The following is a 20,249-nucleotide window of genomic DNA, read 5'->3' as shown; positions in this document are numbered from 1 at the left end:
AAAGTGGGAAAAAGTGGCAGTTATTGACACATTTAACCCTCCTTTTGTTGTAACAGTCACAGACAGTCAAAATTCCTTCCAATAAGCCATTTGAGAGTTAAATTTGAATAAAATCTGGTACACTGAGTTCTTTAAATTCACGCGAACATAACAACTTGAATTCTCCATTCTGAAACCACTGTTATACCTCGTGATTCGGGGCAAGCTTTTGCTTAGTTACATAAGAGACTCCTTGCAATACACTGTTCTCAATGGAGAAGAACGTCACAAAGGAACCAGTCCATTCCAGAGATGGTGGTCGCTATTCAAAGGCTTGCCCCAAATCACGAGGTACAGCAACAGTGTCTTTAGTCTGGGGAATTCAAATTGTTATGTTTATGTGCAATCAGATAACAGAGTGTACCAGATTTTATTCAAATTTAACACGCAAGTGGCTTATTCTCCCTCTACAGTACAAAGACAAATAATATGTCACTTGACTGATTTTGACTGATAGGACAACTGTGCCAAGAATGCAGGAAGGTTTATTAAACAACCGTGATGCAGAGTGGTGAGTAAAAGACACAGCAAGGCAACACTTCTAACAGAGTGGAGAACAGGGAAGAGCTAAATATAAGGCATGTTCTTCATAAAATGGGCCAAAATGCAACTCTGAATGTCATTTTTCAAAACTTCTTAAAGAGTCACTTTGATCATGTAAATTACAATTTAGCACCTTCAGATTTATAAAAATGACTATATTGGGATAATTAGGCATGATATGTACTTATGCCGAACATCTGGTTGGCTACCAGTGCGAATCAAATGGAGTTGAATTCATTTAAAGTGTTTACACCAGAGGACTTGATTTCAAAACTTCTCTCAACAAGAAGGAGAATTCAGTATATTTTTCGACTGATGTATTTTAAAGCAACTACAATATGTGAGCCATGAAAAAAAGAGCACAAAATTGACGGAAAATGATGAGAAACGTTTGGCTCTCTTCATTCTCTTACCGTTTATAATCACTCTCACAATACCCACATATATATATCATAACTTATATAAAACTTATATCTTTCGACCGCCAAAAATTTCTTTAAGTTTGGCTGCATCAAAACTGTATGGGAGTACAATATGTTTGTTGCGAACGTCATATTTGACAAAATTTTGATGACGTTTGAGAATTTTGACAGAAACTGCATGACATTCGAGAATGCCGAAAATGCTGTCACATGTAGTGCTCAAAAATTCCATGTGCGATTTTCATTTTGCCAGTTATTTTGGAGATAACTCCACTGAAAATAAAATTAAAATTAACAACTCTGAGCATTAGATTTTCATCAGGAATTGTATTTTTTGCAAACGTCATTCAGAATGACGGATTTTTTTTGGAGAAAAATTGTTTCGAAGAGAAAAAGCGCGGAGCGTTGCCATTCCGTGGAGGGGCTCATGATTATCGAATAAAAAAGAGGGTTGTTGTTAAAGATCAAACAGGCCACAATGCAGCAAAATGTTTCTCTAACGTCACCGCGAGAGATTGATGGACGCCGCAAAATCGGAATGATTGGTATTTTGGACTGCAGTTTTTTTGGAACATACTTGAAGAAAATGTGATCGGTCAAGCTGTAAAAGGATGATGGTTTGGCGGTGCTTTTTTCACTCTTTTTTAAAGCTTGTGTTGTACATCAATATATGGATTTTACTCTATTTTTTGCAGTCCATTTTTTGGACACTAATGACAGAATTGAATGACGTTCGTGACTACTGACTTCGGGACCTGATTAATTGTGAGAGGTACTTTTTAATTTCGTGAATTTATGGTTTTAATATGTGTAAATATTATCACCTTTCACCACAAATAAATCTGTGTAAAATAACCTCAGGGATTATCACTCCTCAGTAAATTCTATTGGCTTGGATTTTAACAGGGAGTTCATGTCTGTCAAAAATGCTGACGTTCAAGACTTTAATTAATCAACTCCAATTAAGTTGAAAGGTTGACACGGTCATCATTGTTCCAGATATCAGCCATGACTTCCCTCATTACATCAAACATTCGAAATGAATTCACTGCTGTTCACTTCAGGAAAAATGAACCCCCAAAGTTGAACATTATCTAATGGTCCATATTTTGAGGAACCTGCCATAATCAGAAAATTAACAAAAGTCTGGCTCTGAATACAGTAGCTTGATGCAGATTACAACCAATATCCACACTGCATCGGATGTGAAGCTAGATGAACATTCAAATTACCTCAAGAGAGCTTTCAGTGGCAATACTGAAGTTACAATTGGTTTGGGGGGGGCATGTCTATGACTGTAGCAATTTCAGTACGATCACTGGACCTACATGTCACCTCAGGACTCTTTTAACATGAAAAACTTTAGTTGCTATTGGAGTGCTTGAACACGGCACAAAACAAAATTGATATAGCGCCCTCAAGGTCTTCAACACTACTTGTGAGGCAACCTCCAATCTGAAAAAGATTGTTTTCACATGGTTTTATGACATTTTACATAATAATGTTCCTAAATTTCTGTTTCTCCTGCTTCAGTGTGACATCATCCATGACATCCACACCATTAATATCTAGGGTCACTTCAAGATGTACTTTGCATCAGGGAGATGTTAATTTTAATTACAGGTTTTGCCCTTACTCAACACATACATGTAAACATTGTGAACTCAGTGATTGTCCAAGAGCTTATGAAAAAATTCACGAGCTCATTCAGGTGGGACTCGAACCAATGACCTCCTTATTTACAAGAGCGGATGTCTCTAGCACTAGTAAGCAGGACGTGGGTTCCAGTCCACCCGAGTAGGCTTGTGAATTTTTTTCGCAAGCTCTCAGACAAGCACTAAGTATACTGTGTTTATAAATATAAAACCCGTAATTACAATATCTGGAGTGTTTAATTTACAAGTGTGGCTATCTGCATTAATACAGCTTTAATACACGGAGGTGGACAACGCCAACTTCTGACAGAAACGACAGCAATGAGAGGGTGAGCAACTTTGATTATGTACATGTAACTGCACTATTGGAGAGCTACATGTATCTTGTGAAAAGCGGATGATAAACTCATTCACCTGAACATTAACCTCTGCCAGCAGTCACTTCCTAAGCAACTTAGCCAGGACTCATACCCGCCCTTATAATTTGATCGAGGGAGGAAGGACTAGACAACATATGGTTCCTTCTATGAAGGTGACCGACCTTTGCGATATTTATGTAGCAGTACAGCTGTGGATGAAATATGGTATGACGATGGGACATCTTGTTCAACTGGGTAAACACTTAAAGTGTTTCCACAACAAAAATACTACAGTTACTCTTCTGGCTGTTAACAAAATTTTAAAAAAGGGAAAAAGTGAATTAAATCGGATGATATAAATGTCACAATATTTGACATATTTTTTACAGGACGGATTTCTTAAAAAAACACCACCTGATAGGATTTCAATTTTCCTGGTAAAAACTACAAGTGGTTCATCAGGGTCAAGGTTATTTATTAAAAGGACAACAGATAACAAAATATCAATTAAAAGTGACCAAACAAAGTGACAAAATTTTGAGTTAATGTTTCATTAATATTTGAATTTTCCAAAACAGCTACAGTCATTTGTAAAAGTTTAGGATCACCCATACAACATGCATTAACCTGAAGAAAAACCAAACTTAAACCCATCAATCATGGCAACTTCTGTTTATTTTCAATGAGCAACCTCAGTACTTTGGTTAAACAGCTGCATTCCCATGATTTGAAATGTTTTTATTATTTCTAATTACTTAGACCGTTTTTTTACCTGCCTTTGCGAACAATTTTATTCACATGGGTGTCTGGCACTGTTATGCACCACTGTAAAAATGTACCAAGTAATCATTCAATGAGACAATGTAACAGAGGCCCAGCGACAGAAATACCAATAAAATTCCAGTACAGTAATTGGGGCCCCAACAATGTCAATATCAATTCATTAAATCTTAGTTATTACTACCCCTAGAAATGTATCAAATAGCTTCAAATATTTCCCAACTTCATGAAAACGCGGAAAATAAAAACCAGACTAAAACCTTTAAACCAAACCCCAAAAAACATATGGAAATATGACAGCATATATCTATGCATGCTTAAAAGCAATTAGAAAATGTGCAGTAGCAACTGCCGTGCATAAACAGGTGGCATGTTTATCGTGATCAAATTTCCTCTGACATCAACCATACTTGTAGTAGGTCACGCATTAAAATGCTATATTTAGAACAAGCACACATGATACGACATTCTTCTAATAAGCATGGCTCATTGCTCGACATCGTGTAGGCCTCCTGCTTATCATGTACATGTACATATATATCCATGTACAGGTCTGTATCTTGGAACAAAGATATGACAATGAACTGATCAACCATGTAATCAATGCCTAGAAAGTTTATCTACGTGTAGAACTATGCACCGACTTCGTTCATATTCCTTTTTGGCGACAGGGAGGGGGGGACATTTAGCCCTATTCCCTTTATCTTATTTTCCAATCACATGCCCCACTTCCCACCAGTACATTCAATTCAACCTCCAGCAGGACCAACGTTTTGGGACAACTGACCTATTTTAAAGCCTGTGACGCATTTAATCAACCAACCTGCCCACTTTGCCTCTTGCCTTATTTGGGGGTACAGAGGGTCTGAGGACCAAAGGCCCCAGCTCTACACTGCCCTATCAATGCATGTTTGGAAGCCTCCTTTTGGTGTCTGTGCCTGGGAGTTTCCATTGTGAGGCCCATCATAAAAGTGAGTGATAAAGTGCTTTGTCAATAGATGTGCCTTATTTAGGTCCAAGTTGTGTTCAAAGTTGTGTTTGGTGTGGTCCCTGAGTGAACCAATATTAACTGACATATCATTTTGCAGGGGTGTGAGTGGCCACTTGAAATTAAAGCTGAAAACAGCGAGCAACAACCTGAAATGTAAGAAGTCCCCATAGGTTTGTACACAGCAGGTGCACAAAAGAAGTTGAAATTGACGGTCAACATCTAAACAAAAAGCTGAATTTTCCATGTGCACATTATGAAATGTACCGAAAAACTAACAAACCAATAACAAAGCATCGGTTGAACTGGGTCTAATGTGTCTATGACTCTTAGAAGGTCCATCACATTCCTTCATGTCCACAGGTATATAATAAGACTTTTTCACCTCTCAGTTTTCAAAATCCCCAGATTGCCCAGACAATGAAACAGATCTGACTGCAAATCTTGGCAGAGTCAGCCCCTAGGAATGTCAGTACTGAAAACAAGGTGCACATGATTTTCTGTGCAATGTTCAAATCTGGGAATTTAGGAAATTCCAGGACAAGAGTGGAAAAAATGAGGTTCTTCAGTTAATAGTCTTGGGAAAAAAATGTGAACTTCCTGATCTGCAGCTTGCTTCCTCCGTAAAAGTGACATGTACAGCTCAAAAAAAGTAAAATAGCACATGGACCCTTTAAAACGGTATCATTCATAAACCACAAATTAGGTTTAAAATTGAAATTATTATTATTAAATTATTATTAAATTCAATTTACACAGTGCTCATTTCATAGAAAATGTTCAGGAGTGCTTAACAATATTAAAAAAATACCTATTAGAACAACTATTTACAAAGACCCAAATTATTAAAATAAACACAATTTAACATTGATTTAAAAGTTTACACCAAACATGGTGGGACTTCCACACGCAGCCAGCACCAACTCTCCCTCCAACAACCCATCATGCATCCAAGACTCATCCTTGTGCCCCAAAACTGGAAGCACTCTCCAAGAAAACACCCAGATTCTCCCAGACAGGTCCAACAAAATTAAAGACGACAAAATTACAATCAAAATTAACAACCACCCAGAGCCTAGAATTTAATAATATGCTTTCTTAAAAAGATATGTTTTTAACATTGATTTTAAAGTAATGCAAAGGTGCAACCACCTTAATCATTGCCAATTGCAAAGCTGAACTTTGACATCCTTTTTTTTTTGCTCTGTTTGATTTGGCTGGTGAGTGTATAAGCCAATCTAACCAGGTACAGCATTGCACCAAACAGAGAAGGCAAGCTTAAGGACAAGAGCAAACATTTGGCAGCATCACCTCTGAAACGGAATGGAACCATCCAAGGACACCCCTCATTTTTATCAATGAACCAATCCCAGTCAACGCTTTTTCAGTGTGGGACGCAATTGCTCACACACTGAACAATAGACTGAAACCGAGTGGCACGGGACATTGAGAAAAGCGGGCCACAGTGTGCAGGATGTGGGATGCCTAAAGTTGGTTTCATAATGGAAATGCGCTGATGCGGAGAGAAATACTCATCTCATCAACAGTAATCCACACTTTGCATGAGATGATTCAGTCATTCACACTCCTACTGAAATAAGGGTTTCCCTTTTGTATCTAACTAAATAGCTAATCAATAGCCTAATCAATAACCGTAACAAGCACCATAAATGGCACGGGTGATGCTTCGCCTGCCTATTCATCACTGAGACTCTTCGCTACGTTTGAACACACGATAACACCTCCATGCTGCTGAACGCTTTAAGTCCAACCGGAGAGTTCTACTGAGGATATCAAGCCATACTACAACTCTGCTTGCTGAATAATTGATTACCCTGTGCCAGCCCGTGCTGGCCAAGAGGCCACAGAGGGTGGAAAGCTGGGGGGGAAAGGGACCCTGGCTAACATTAGCTCACTACATTTTGACTGACAGCACTGATGGAGTGAGGTAAGTTACATCATGGAATTGCATGTAAATGTATGACTGTGTCTTGTACAAATCCAGGCATTATTATAAGTATACACGTACATGGACATACAAGTATTTGTGCAGTCTCTTCCTACTGTTTCGACAGAAATTTTTTTAAAAAGTCTATTCAACTGTACAGGCTTCTCAAGGGGAAGGAAACGTCAATGGCACAGGCTATAAAGTAGCAATTATGCTGAATGTAAAAACAGCAGCAGAGTATCCCCGATGGGGGGAAGGACACAATGCATGTACACTTGTACAGTACATATACAAGTACATGTACAGTAGTACAAGTATACATGTATGTATATAGTGGGGGTTCACAATTAGGGGAGGGGCAAACTGACCATTTTCAAAAAGGGGAGGAGACAGGCTGTGCTGGAATATTGCATAGATATTCAAGGCTGTCAATGCCTAGAGAGCATCAGGGTTTTTTTTCAATCCTTTGTTTTTAGTGCATGTCACCCAGCTGTAATGAACATCCCATTTGGCTCTCAGTATATAACTAAACCCAAATGTTTTTCCTTGATCTTAACTTTATTTTGGTTTTAATGGTAACGGCCTTTAAATTAGTTGAAGCATCTTGTCCACCTTCATTCTGATCATCAGAAATGATCCCCAACTTGACTGAAACATTTCTACAGAGACACACACTTTTAATTTGTTTTCATTTTCCTTATTTGTTGGGGGGGGCCACTGTGGTCGAGTGGTTACGGTTTATGGCTTATAACACAGGGTCTGGGTTTGAATCCAGCTTCTGGCCACACAGTGTGTGCTTGAGCAAGTTACTTTACCCCAATATGCCTCTCCTCATCAGCTAAGGAGCAAGCTGCAATGAACTGGCTTCGAATCCAGGTGGGAATAGAAATAATCTCACTCCTTTCCCACCAAGGAAACCTCAAACACAGGCTTCATGAGCCAAACTGGCTCAAACATGGCAACTCAACACAGAAGTTGCACCTGTCCTCTCCGAAAGCAAGGTTATAGGTTATATTCTTGAACACGCGCTCCAACTTGTTTTGGTTAGGGGGACAGAAACTGAAATAGGTAACCCGGAAATTCTGTGTCAGATTTGGTATTATCTGAGTACCGGAATCAAGGGTGCCTACATGTATGACAAGCCTACACTGTGCAGATCCTATAACCAAAAACCTGGCAAACAATACTGATCCCAAACACTGCCAAGGTCATCACATAAATGTACTTGGCATGTGACTAGCCTTTTCTGGAGCACGTACATTTCCCTGTTCTGCACAACTACATTGTACGTGTACAATTAAACTACATTTTCTTCAGTTACAATATCCTGTCCAAACTGGACAGTGTCGCTTTGAATTTGAGGATCCACGTTTGAGACATGTGTATCACTCCACATACGCAGTAAATTGGAAGTTTTGTTATTGGTGGTGTTGTTTTTTTTTTTAAAACAAGTAATCAGAGCTCGTGCTGCATGCACTGCTCAGTGACACAGAGCTGGGGATAACCTACTTACTAATGCTCTATTCACAGACAGGTTAATAATTACTCAGTCCAATAATATGCACCTACACAACATACTTCACATAAACAAGGTTCAAGGTCCATGCAAATATACAGTATGAACACACATACAGGGTTTCTATACAATGATGGGAAGGTCCTAACTCTTTGATAAATATCTTGCGATTACAGCCAGGCAGGCCATGCCTGGTCTGCAGTTTGTGATACAATTTCCCTCACTCAGGCAGAAGTAACTCGACAGTGTTGGTTACTGTCTGTCCTGCTAATCTTTTGGCAGTTGGGTGTCTATTGTCCAAGCTGCACTGATCATGCGTCTGGGTATTTCCTGAAGACACTAAACACACATGTACATCCCAGTGAAACACTGGGCATGCAACATCAGAAGAGTAATGTTTCACATTCCAATGAATTAGTCACTAGGCCCACAAGTTTTATTTCTTGGTTTGATTAAACGTTCCAATTTTGATAACCACTATGATTGATCAAATGACCCACTCAACCTTTGTAGTTTAATCAGGCTAGGTTTAATCAACAGCAATTACGAAGTAAGTTGTCTGTCTCAGGTTTTGATTTTCCTTCACTAAAGCCTCTTCAGAATGCATGTCACCCACGTGTACCTTTCAGCTACACCATTTCACTGTGTTCATCCCCCATTTTTCACTTACAAATGTCTGCAATGATCGGTTCAAGAAGTTTTTTTTTTGAAGGAGAAGTCTATAAATTTCACAAAGTGGTCTTCAATCAATCAAATAGGAAAATGTCAATGACTAATTGATACCCTGAATACAGTTGAACGAGTAATGAAGTAAGACAATAACTTTTGAGCTTATGAGCTACTTAAATGGCAAATATAACCAAGACAGTCTTTGCTACCATGCAAAATTCACATGATGTACATGTGATGTATGCAGATTTGGACTGGTTCCATGTTTCAGTCAGCTTGTGGCATTCAAATTAGATAAGCAGGGTATCGTACCAGAACCACTGCAACTCTTGTCTTGTGCTTTGGCTGTTATGCCTACATGTGTACTTAAGAGCAAGCAGCAACTTTGTGAGTCAGCAATGAATGATACGTAGATTTATCAGCCAAGTTAAGCCAATGGAGCTGAAGTGCCATCCCTGTCATTATGTCAATTTGACTGCACTAAAATTGTTTGTGTTTGTGAAAACAAGAGCAGGAACTGGCGCTGTCTGCCACTTTTAATCTCAGCATTTTGGTACATTTATGAAGTCACTTTTGGAATAGGGAATTTAATGAGGAAAGCATAACTAACATGAATTAACACTCTTTCACCCCAAACAGGCATGGTTATATGCACTGCAGTAGCGGAACAAGATGCAAGGAAATAAGCAGTTTTTATTAAGCTTGCGCAGCACAGAGTGTGGTTTCACAACTACACCCTCGGATGAATTTATGGTGAACTGCAGAAAATGTTACGTGACTGTGACTGTTGGCTGGAAACTGGAATGACACCACAGCCTCCACTACAATGCCACTTGACCTGGCTACAACTTGCGCTTTGGTTTCCTCAAAGCACAAGTACACCACCTCACCAATGCCCGTCCGGGACAGGCACTTGAAAATCTTTGCCCTCCTGTGCCTGGTACCCATGCAATGAGTACATTGTTGTTTGCACATTTTCAGATGGTGGTAGGTGGGGGTGCTTTCTGTAATATACACTTGAACAAATGCGTCCACACAGTGTGGCAGCCTGCTGAAACATCCTTGTTGTGGAAAAACGCTTCCTCTCCAATTTTTTCCCAAATAATGTGCTGATTTCAGCACTTTTAAGCCTTTTGTGAGTTAAATTTGAATAAAATCCGGTACACAGAGTTCTTTAAATTCACGTAAACATAATTGGAATTCTCCATACTAGAGCCACTGTTGCTAAAGATCATGATTCGGGCCAAGCTTTTCCTTAGTTACCTAAGAGACGCCTTGCAACAATACACTTATCTCAATGGATAAGAACGGCTCAAAGGAACCAGTCCATTCCAGAGATGGTGATCGCTATGCAAAAATGTGCTCCGAATCAGGAGGTAAAGCAACAGTGTCTTTAGTCTGGGAATTTCGAATTATGTTTCTAAGCAATCAGATAACACAGGGTACCAGATTTTATTCAAATTGAACTCGAAAGTGGCTTATTCAATGTATGGGGTTGTGTGGTATGCTTACATTTATACTTTGAATAAGCAAAACAAAAAGATCTGAACCTATGAATATGTATGCACACTATGAGGAGTAAATTTGGTTAACAATGACAATGGATGCTAACTCAATCCTTCTCTGTTCTTTTCCACCTACTTCAGATGAATCAACAAGTTTGACAACAGTGGACCATCCAGGGATCTTCAGGAGCCTGATACCCTGACAATGAGGCCAAAAGACAATGTCACAACAACTCCTGCTTCTGATGATCATTGGCTACTTGGTCGGTGTTACAAGCAACCCTGTCCCCCATAGATCTGTACCTGTGAACCAGGACTGCCCAAGAGGGTGCAAGTGTCATCAGGACTATGTGGTCGATTGTGGAAAGGCAAGGCTTGAGGCAATACCACACGTCCCACCGGAAACGAGGACGCTCATTCTTCACAGCAACAAAATCACAGATATCACAGAACAAGACATTTTGAGAATGACCCACCTGGAGGAATTATATCTCCATGACAACAAGATTCGCAACATTACAGACAGAACATTTCACCAGCTATTACAACTTCGACTTGTTGACTTATCACAAAATCCTTTACAATGCGACTGCAGTTTAAAAACCAAGCTTGAGCTATTAGACAATGTAAGGACAACAGTGAATCTTCGAGTTTTGAACCTTGAAGGCACAATGTGCTCCTTCCCCAAGCACATAGGAGGGAGACCCATCACTGTCATTAATTCAGGGATGACAGACTGCCAGAAGCGAGGGAAGAGGCATGCCAGGAATGGAGGGTTCTGTGCCAGCAACCCTTGTCTAAATGGTGGCACCTGCCAACCCGAGAGAGGGATGTCTGGCTGGTGTGAATGTCCAACAGGGTACGGTGGAGATACATGTGAGTGGCATGAGGGTGAGTGGTTAAGCTTAAAAGTGAATGAGGTGACAGGGTACTGCATCAACATCCAGTGGAGGATTGACATGGATGTGATGAATTTCAAAATCAAATACGTGGAGAAGCCAATGGACCTCAATCCAGCTGTGAGGCAGGAGTGGCTGAATGGAACCTGCAGAATGTATAAGCTGACAGACCTCAAACCTGACACCGAGTATAAAGTGTGTGTGGCAGCGTTTGGGTTTGGCATGTACATGTATGAGAAGTCACCGGGAAATTTTATTGAGGAGGTGTGCATTTACCAAAAGACTGACCCAATTCCAAGCACAACCGGTAACTCCCCAGATTCCAAGCTGCCAACACCTTTCCGCCCGACGACTTCCCGAGATAATCCCAAGAGTAATAGCGAGACCGCACTGGTTATGATAGCTTTTGGCGTTATTCTCTCCATATGCCTTATACTGATCTTGGCTGTGGTGGCTCTCTACATCACCCGCCAGCGGGGCATAACTCTGTTGCCAAGGCGATGGCGTCATCGTCGCCATTCACCACCAAACATTGTCGAAGTGAACAACTCCTCTTACAGAGTAACAGGGTCACCCACACCGTCCATTCACGACACACCCATCGAGGAAAGCCAGGGACCCGACCCAGAAAACGACATTTCCCTTATCCTGGTCATGGGTGAAGACAGGGAAGGCATCATCAATCAGGACGGAGCAGAGATCGAAGAGGGAGGCAAGTGCACCAATGCAGCCTCTTCCTCTCCACACAATCAAACTGGTCGTGTTAGTGAGATTGATGATCTACCCAAACGAGAGGAGGGAGATGGTGACTCCTCTCGCGGAGACAACTTTGAGGATGGCCACTCACATGAAGATAAAACTGACCCAGACAGACCAGAAAAGGAAGTTATAGAATGCTAGCAAGAAGGACCTTAAGCACAAGTTAGACATTCATGCAGCTGCTGAGTGGAACATCAAAATCAGAAGCTGAGCTAAAAGACCATCCATTTTTGTCAGTTACACATGTGCAAAACATTGAAGTTAGTAGGAGAAGGGTTAACAGCCAGTGTACGCTTTCCTAGACTGGAAAAAGCATGGTCAGCCATCGTCCTTTTTCTCGCTTTAGCTCAAGTATTGTTTGTGGACATGTGAAAAAGATGACAGAAATGGATGACCCCCTAACTCAAGTGAGAACTCTTCAATATGCAGAGCCCATGATTCAAACTGAAACATTCCTCAGGAAATCTGTGTACTTAAAAGCTGCATGACTATGACCTTAAGCCTGCATGTTGCTTTCTTGTTGAACAGTAACATGTATTTAGGCCTACATGTACATGTAGGTGCAATTTCACAGCAAATTGCATCAACACAGAAGTGGTGTCCATGTAAGCGGACAATGTTGACCTTCACACATGGGTTTCAAAGGCCGGACATGTTATCGTGACCAGCATCCTTTGTGTGACAAGAGATAAATTTGAGTTTCAAGTGAAATTTCATATTCAAATATCCCTACACAATTAATAGATGTTAGAACAACTCTCCCTCATGCGATCTGAAATACCCCAAATGCTCATGGAGAGAAGCAACTGTACAGACACAAATAAGAGAAAATAATTTTAAAAACCAAAGCACCCCCTCAAGAAAAACAGAAAAAAAAAATGCTGCTATGTCTGTAAGGTTGTTTCATCAGACAAGTGCTCTTGTAAAAAGAAAATTAAAAAAAAAAAATCCAAAATCCCTACACCATGTCTACATCTAACTTCTGTCCTCAGCTGACACTGGCTCTCTTGTCAGGAGGCTCTTTCATTCCAAGCATTTTCTCTCAATCCACCCTTCTCTGATTAGTAAATTAGGCAAAGCCAGAGAAGTGTCTGTTCACGTTCGACTGTGATGAATTTTTGCAGGCATATGTGATTCAAGAATTTTTTTCCCCTCTTATTGGAAGTTCTAAGCTTAATAACTGGGTCAGCAATGTTGCTTATTCCATTCAACCCCTTTTTACAAAGTTGGCTAAATTAATATGGCCCAATTGTGCAGGAATTTGCAATGTTACTGAAAATTGATTCCTTGAATTTCCAAATCTATATATGTCAAGAAATTAAGCATGGTGTAGGGCTGAGTCAAATGGAATAATTCACTATTTGAATATTCAACCTTTAATTAATAATTTACTTTTTAAATCATTGTAAGATTTCTGACGCTTTTCATTTGAATCTGCTTGAAACAAACCTCCATAGTGCCATTTTTCTCATTTAAAACAAAAGAAAATTCTCCCTTCCTTTCATGGAGTTTACATTCGAGTATTCAAATTCAAAACATAATATACAAATATTCAAAAATCAATCGAGTATTCGGTTACTCGGCACAGCCCTAGCATGGTGCACTCTAGCCGACGCCAGTCCACACCAACTGATACACTTATGCCATTTGAAAACCATATCCTGTCACTGTGATGTATCTTTAATAATGTTTCTGCCAGTTTATAAAAAGCCATTCCAACTGTACACAGGGTGACACCATCTACACATTCCCATCATGGATACACTGTCACGGAGGTAGCACCAGCTAGGATCTGCATAATACAATGCAGCATGTGGTAAACTATGCAAAGACCCCCAATGGTAAGAGCAGGGAAAAAAAACACCTGCAGTGCCATGCACAGCACGTACAACTGCATTGAGCACTGGCTGTACCAGTCATCAGACCTTTTTTTATTGGCTCAAAACCAAAACACATTATGCTACACAAATGCACAGATCTGTGCCCAATCAAAAGAGAAAGATCTTTTGGCATAGTGGTGTTATTCAAGCCGGAAACTGTGTCTCCAGTCATGATTGCCAAATAGCACGCCTTTAATAAATGTTACATTTGTGTATCAACTGCAGCCTTGGTAAACTTACATGCTCCCTCAGTCAGCAGTTTTTGTAGTCTTTTACACAAGACTCAAGGAAATGCTCAAAATTTACTTTGACTTTTATTACTAAATTTAAAAAGGGGTAAATCCAACATACAAGAATCTTTCATGCTCATTATTTACAGATAATTTTGTTGAGTTGAAAAAGAACACTGAAGCTGCTTAAAGCAAAATAAGTGAGCTAGGTAATTGCAAAGTCACCTGATGATTCAGAGAATGAAGTTTCTTGAGGAAAATTTTTTTTTCTGGTTCAGAATTTCTCCCGTCAAGGCACATTTCTTATGTGATTCTCTTGGTCTTTTGTACAGTTTTCAAAATTGTTTCCAAAGATTTTAATAGAAAAGACTGTATATTTTGTCAAAGTTAATTTCATATTTGAAATAATAATTTATCAAAATGCAGTGTGCAATCTTTATAAAATGTGTACAAAAAAGAATTATATCACTCAGATATGTACCTTTGAATATTCCAAAAACCAGCATACCCAGCTGAGGAAGAAAGACACAGTAGTGGTAGAAACACCGACCGCTAAATTAGCTAAGTTCCCTGACCTGCAGATTTATTCAAGATTATTTATGCTACCGTACATGTAAACAGAAAAAAGGAATGAACTTTTCACAGTTGTGCGTGATTAATCAATAAATGAACTTGCAATGAGAACAAACAGACTGACCTTGGCTGCAGTTCTATTCCAGACAGTGACCTTGTGACCGGTTTTAATGAGATTCATGGCCATGCCGGTTCCCATCAGGCCCAGACCGATAAAACCAATCCTGTGTGAAAAAAAGATAGGTAAATAAATCACACTGGAACAGACAATGAACTGGCCTGACGTTTGTCCAAAATGAGGGCTCCATCCTAACATTTCTCGTTGCGAGCGTTAAGTCAAAGGGATGATTTGGATGGACCATGAGAAAAGCAGAAAGGCAGAGCTATCAATAACAGAAAACTTTTTAAAGTAAATTTTCAGCTCACAGCTTTGTTTCTAATTGCGCCATTTAATGCATTTGGTCACTTTTGCCATCTCAGTAAGGGTGACCTTTTTCAGAGTGACTTCTTGGGACTGCTGAGAAAGGAATGAAGGTTAGTGATGGGGTCCGGTCATCAAATTTCAAATCTATTGTAAAACTGAACAGCTCTGCTTAAAGGGAGAGACACACCTTTTGTGCTAGTTTATGCCCTTCTTCAGTGTACATGTAGGAAACTATATGGCATCCCTTTAAATGTACTATTAAGTGTAATTTTGTTCAACATTCCAATTTGCCCATGCTTTCTTAGGCAACTCAGGCCAATGTAGCTATGATGTCATTCAGGGCACGTGGTTCAGGGCATGCATTTCTTTTCAAATTTTTAACCCAGAGTTTACTCACTGAAAGCATTGAGGGTTTCATTCCAACATGACATCACACTTTTGCTCATGAATATGGAAATACTAGTTAGCATTATAACATTTTGCTTTTTTAGAGTTCTCAAGGTTTTCATACAGAAGTCGATAACACAAAATGGGAAAAAAGTTAAAGTCAGAGAGAGGGAAATCAGACAAGCAGAGAGTAAAGTAAATGAATGAATTTGGAGAAAGACAAATACTTATTAGTTTTGGGGAATAGTGGGGTTTACTTTTTGTCAGTGGGGATGATTTCTTCCTTCTTGTCTTCTGTCTTCTCTGACAGGTGTGCCTGAAAGCTGTTGTAGAGACTGAGGGAGTTGAAGGATAGCCCGTTACCCTTGGCCTGCTTCTTGCTGCCAGGGGAACCCAAAGTGCCACCTGCAGGCTGTAGAGGAGAACATGACAGATATCAAAGTGATGCCAGTTTGAGAGCAGTGCCCTCGTTTACACTTTGCACGATGAAAAAAATTTGCATGTATTTTTTCTTTGAATCTAAGAGAGATACCTGAAAGATTTTTAGATTAAGATTTAAGTCAATATTGATTTCCATATTGCAAAGTATATTTGTTGAATAATACAGGCTGACACACGAATGATTTGGATAAAATACACAAATACTGATGAAATAAGACACATGTGAAAAAAGGGACAATATGGAGGCATATTCAGAAGACAAAACCTTTTGCAGAAATGCCTTAAGATAAAACTAGACAAATAAAACAAACAAATCATTCAGAAAAGGCAAGAGCGGAATGATGAAGACAAGGAAAAAACATTTAAAATATGAATAAACAGACTGAAATGTACAGAAACTAGAAATAAGAAGACTTGAAATATTCACAACAAAAAAGATTTTCAAAAAAATATCGAGAGGAAACTGCATATTTTATCTAATCAGTGGTCTCTCGTTAGGTATGATGTCATGGACTAAAGAACATGGTAAAGCACTGCCTCCTTGTGTCTGTGATTCCTCCTGTGGGGTGCTACAATTTATTTGTTGGACCGTGACTGGCATACAGACTGCTGTCTACCTAGTGTGTGTGAATATCTGCCCAGCATTTTCCATAACAGCATTCAGTTCTCTATTATTTGGGTAAATGGGCCCCTCCAACACATTGAACATGTATCAACAATGACCCGTGACAAAAAATTCTATACACATATTCTCTTCCTATTTAACTGCACAAAACTGTCAACTTGGGCTGTGTTGAAAACGGCCATGTAGAGCTACAGTTGTATCTATTACAAGCATGAGCCTATATTTAGCAACTGGCAGAGACCTAAACCTACTTCAAGATTTGAACGTGACCCTGGCAAGGAGAATAAAAGACAGCTATCACCGTAAACTCTGTTCTTTTCGTTGCTTTTTTTGCCCGTCCCCCTTAGACACATACAGTGTATACGCATGTGATGTGGTGTGCCAAAACCAGGCAGAAACAGGGCAAAGCTAGAATGGAGTTACAACTGAAAAATGCCACAGGGGTGATTTTCATTCATTTGGAAAGTGTTTTGGAAAACGGCGATTCCAATGAAATTTATAATGTTCTGTAAATCTTTGCATTAAAGTTCTATCAACTGTAATTCCAGCAATATAACCAACTTTTTAATTTAACTGAATCTTTAAAGGCCATTGTCTTTTATTTTTTTTAAACATTTTGTTTAGATCCTTAAAAGCTGTAAAAAGGGATTTAATATTAATTTACTACAATAACACAAAATTGACTTTTTTGGTGTCATTTGACACACCACATCACATATGCTGACACCCCCTGCTGTGTGATCCGAGTAGCTTTACCTGACATCTAAGAGCTGTCACACCGCTATACCCATATCCACGGTACATTTTCCCAACACGTCTCATCTTGATGGGTTGACCCCTCCCAAACTTGACCCTTCCCCATAGAACCAATTCAGTCTTTTCATAATAATTCCAAGCAATGTCTGTCTGAGCTACATCAACATCAAAATTCTGATGATCCACTGCAAATTTGGACCATTCCACAACCCAACCCCCAAAAATCTTTCAATTCAGAACATTACAATGACAAAGAATTTTGCAAGGAAATCGAAGGAGTCCTCCAGTTTCTAATAAATCCAAGAAAACTGTTTAAACTGTGAACTCCTGCAAGACTGATCTCGGCAGATTTTCATCCTCGAGGGCACATTTAGTTAACCAAGCAGATTTAAAAGAAATCATGATCCCGTGCATATGCTGTTCGATTTCCGATTTTCCCTGACACAGTGTAGTATAAAAAAACCAGGTCAGCATTACTCACTCTTTTCTTGGGAGAGGTGTAGCTGGTCTTTGTTGGGGTGCCGTCACTGCCTGAATCCTTGAGGGCCCGACCTCTCTTCTTGGGGGACTTCTCTGTCTCCCGCTCAGGGGGAGGCTTCCCTCTGTCGTCTGGTGTTGAATTGAGCTGTTGCAAGAGGAAAGAAACAGTAAAGGCATCTCTGGTGCTTCTCAAATACATGTATTAATGTGCTGTGGGGTTTTAGTAGGGTTTTATGGAATTCGAAGCTACAGACCCAAATATACAATATGCTTAAACTCGGGGGCTTTCAGGCATGATACTTGACCCTCCAGGAAAAATATGAAGAACTTCTCTGCAATCCCCTAAACTATGACTACAGTCCTGAATGCTGAGAATGGAAACATTGCAATTGGAAGGGGAAAAAAATCGAAACCTAGTAAATTGGGAAAATCACTACGCCTGGATCTCTAGGTCACTATCACTAACGGAAATATACAAAAAGGATGTTAGCATTAAGCTGAATCCAAAGTAGGATTTCTGAATAAAACAGTATAAAAATCTGTCTCATGTAATTACATGTGCATTATTTTACAGCAGTAAACAGCCTCTGGCAAGCCTTGTTATAGAAAGATTTTGCTTAACATTAATTAGCAACTTAATTAATTGATTAATTAGCAGGCCCTCCATCCTCTAACATTTCAAAGTGAAAACAAATTGCAGGTTTCTTGTTGGGGTTAACATCTCATAATCTCCAAAGCCAGCTTGTTGTGTTTGATTCATCCCTAAGCAAATCATAAGAGGTTTTGAAACATGTCTCCATCAAGAATCCTTTCCAGATCTATCTTTCTAAAATGGTAATATAACCTTTAAGGACTGATGACTAGGAACTCTTTCATTTGCAGTGGAATGGCATACAAGGGGTACCAGTGGCATTTACAGGACTTCTAACAAATAGTTCAAACCTAATACAAAAACTTTTTCTTGATATGTATGTTTGGGTCATTTTGGAGTGCAAACAATAGGGTTAATTTGTATGAGAAATTCCTTCATATTTTTAATGATTCTGTCAACACATAACATTACATACGTGCAATATATCCATCTTAACCCCTCAAAAACTATCAATATAAATTTTAAAATTCACATGCATTTTTCTTAATAATTCAAACTGGAACAAAAGCATTGGTTACAAATCCATAACTTCTGATACGAACTCTGAATGATGCATCATTATTAGTACGCACATTTGACTTCTCAAAAATGAGCCTAGTTTAGGTTATGATGTACATATACAACACCAACATGATTTTGAAGAGCACATTGTTAAAGTGCTTGCAATATGCCTGGATGAAATGGCCAACTTCTCATGCAAGATGCCAAAGGTCTTTAAATAGCTGTTAACCCCTTCGCGCCAGGAGGCAGCTAGACGAACCGTAAAAATTGAGATCCTCAGCCCGCTTTCAGCTATTATTCTCGGCCCACGCTCGAGCGAACAAGGTGAAAGAAGGCAGACCCTCGCTCTTGTATATATGGTGGTTGGCCTTTGTGTGTAGCCCAGAAATGAAAAGACCATTATAATCCCCAGCTTCACAATAGTCCCCACTTTGAAAAGAGGCAACGGGAATGTGGAAGCGTGAGTAGAGCCGCATGCCACCGAACAATCAGCCTTTTCACCGTGTAATTCAAAGCGTGCAGAGCACGCAGGGCCACAAACCGAGAATTTGCGGTTTGGCAGGTGACCTTCGTAGCCAAGCGAGGTTGGAATTCGTGGAGTTGGCTTTCGGGAAGAAATTCGCGCCATCAAGGGGTTAACCTGAACCTTAATATGTTCCTTTCAGAGACTTCTCGAATCTTTCAACTTCAGCCAATGTCACATTCATCGCAACTGGGACATCAAAGTTGGAATTGTGATTTAGACACCAAACATGCTACCAATAAAGGTTTGGTACTTGAGCTCCAATTCTGATTCAATAAGCAAGCAAAATCAGAGGATGGAGGGGATTGGAGAAAAAAGTTGAAACCATGCTCCCCCCCCCCAAAAAATGGTTATTTACTATCATCAAACAGCTGGCCTTGATTTGTCTGCCCCACTCGGACAGTCACTTTACCTTGAAAACTATACTTTCAATTTATAATTTTGCATGTTAATAATATTTACAGTAATAAGCATACAGTTTGTTTGTTTTTGCACATGAGAAGCTGGTGTCAGCTGACACCCCCCACCAAAAAAGCACACTTTTGCAAACGTTTGGTTCGTGCTTGCCACCTCGAAATCTACCCAAGGGAAAATCTATTTCCTCATCATTTTCACAACTTGACAGAAAATACTACTAGTGAGTCCAAACTCATATAATTTTTCAAAGCATTTGGTCTTTACCAACCCCGTACCCA

At 39.6% G+C, this 20,249-nt stretch overlaps 2 protein-coding genes across 2 annotated transcripts in view; one reads left to right on the top strand and one right to left on the bottom strand.

Moving 5' to 3' along the window:
• glyr1 (glyoxylate reductase 1 homolog) overlaps positions 1-20,249 on the bottom strand; it is a 36,924-nt gene that overhangs the window by 6,210 nt on the left and 10,465 nt on the right. The window contains exons 6-8 of the mRNA XM_022235810.2: positions 17,880-18,023; positions 15,834-15,988; positions 14,890-14,989 (exon numbers count right to left, since the gene is read on the bottom strand). Coding sequence (XP_022091502.2) covers positions 14,890-14,989; positions 15,834-15,988; positions 17,880-18,023 — 399 coding nt within the window. The remainder of the gene's footprint in view (positions 1-14,889; positions 14,990-15,833; positions 15,989-17,879; positions 18,024-20,249) is intronic.
• Positions 6,183-14,880, top strand: LOC147799988 (leucine-rich repeat transmembrane protein FLRT3-like). The gene is made up of 2 exons (XM_087132438.1): positions 6,183-6,734; positions 10,566-14,880. The coding sequence occupies exon 2, from the start codon at positions 10,646-10,648 to the stop codon at positions 12,221-12,223; it is 1,578 nt and encodes a 525-aa protein (XP_086988564.1). The 5' UTR covers positions 6,183-6,734; positions 10,566-10,645; the 3' UTR covers positions 12,224-14,880.

This window comes from Acanthaster planci, linkage group LG02 (genome assembly GCF_054643075.1).
Source record: "Acanthaster planci isolate LZ-2023a linkage group LG02, COTS_SCS, whole genome shotgun sequence".
NCBI classification, from domain to species: domain Eukaryota; kingdom Metazoa; phylum Echinodermata; class Asteroidea; order Valvatida; family Acanthasteridae; genus Acanthaster; species Acanthaster planci.
Note: the sequence above shows the minus strand (reverse complement) of the source record. Positions and strands in the feature narration are given on the sequence as shown.

Coding starts and splice junctions, on each gene's coding strand:
- LOC147799988 (XM_087132438.1), top strand. CDS start 10,646: ATGTCACAACAACTCCTGCTTCTGATGATCATTGGCTACTTGGTCGGT.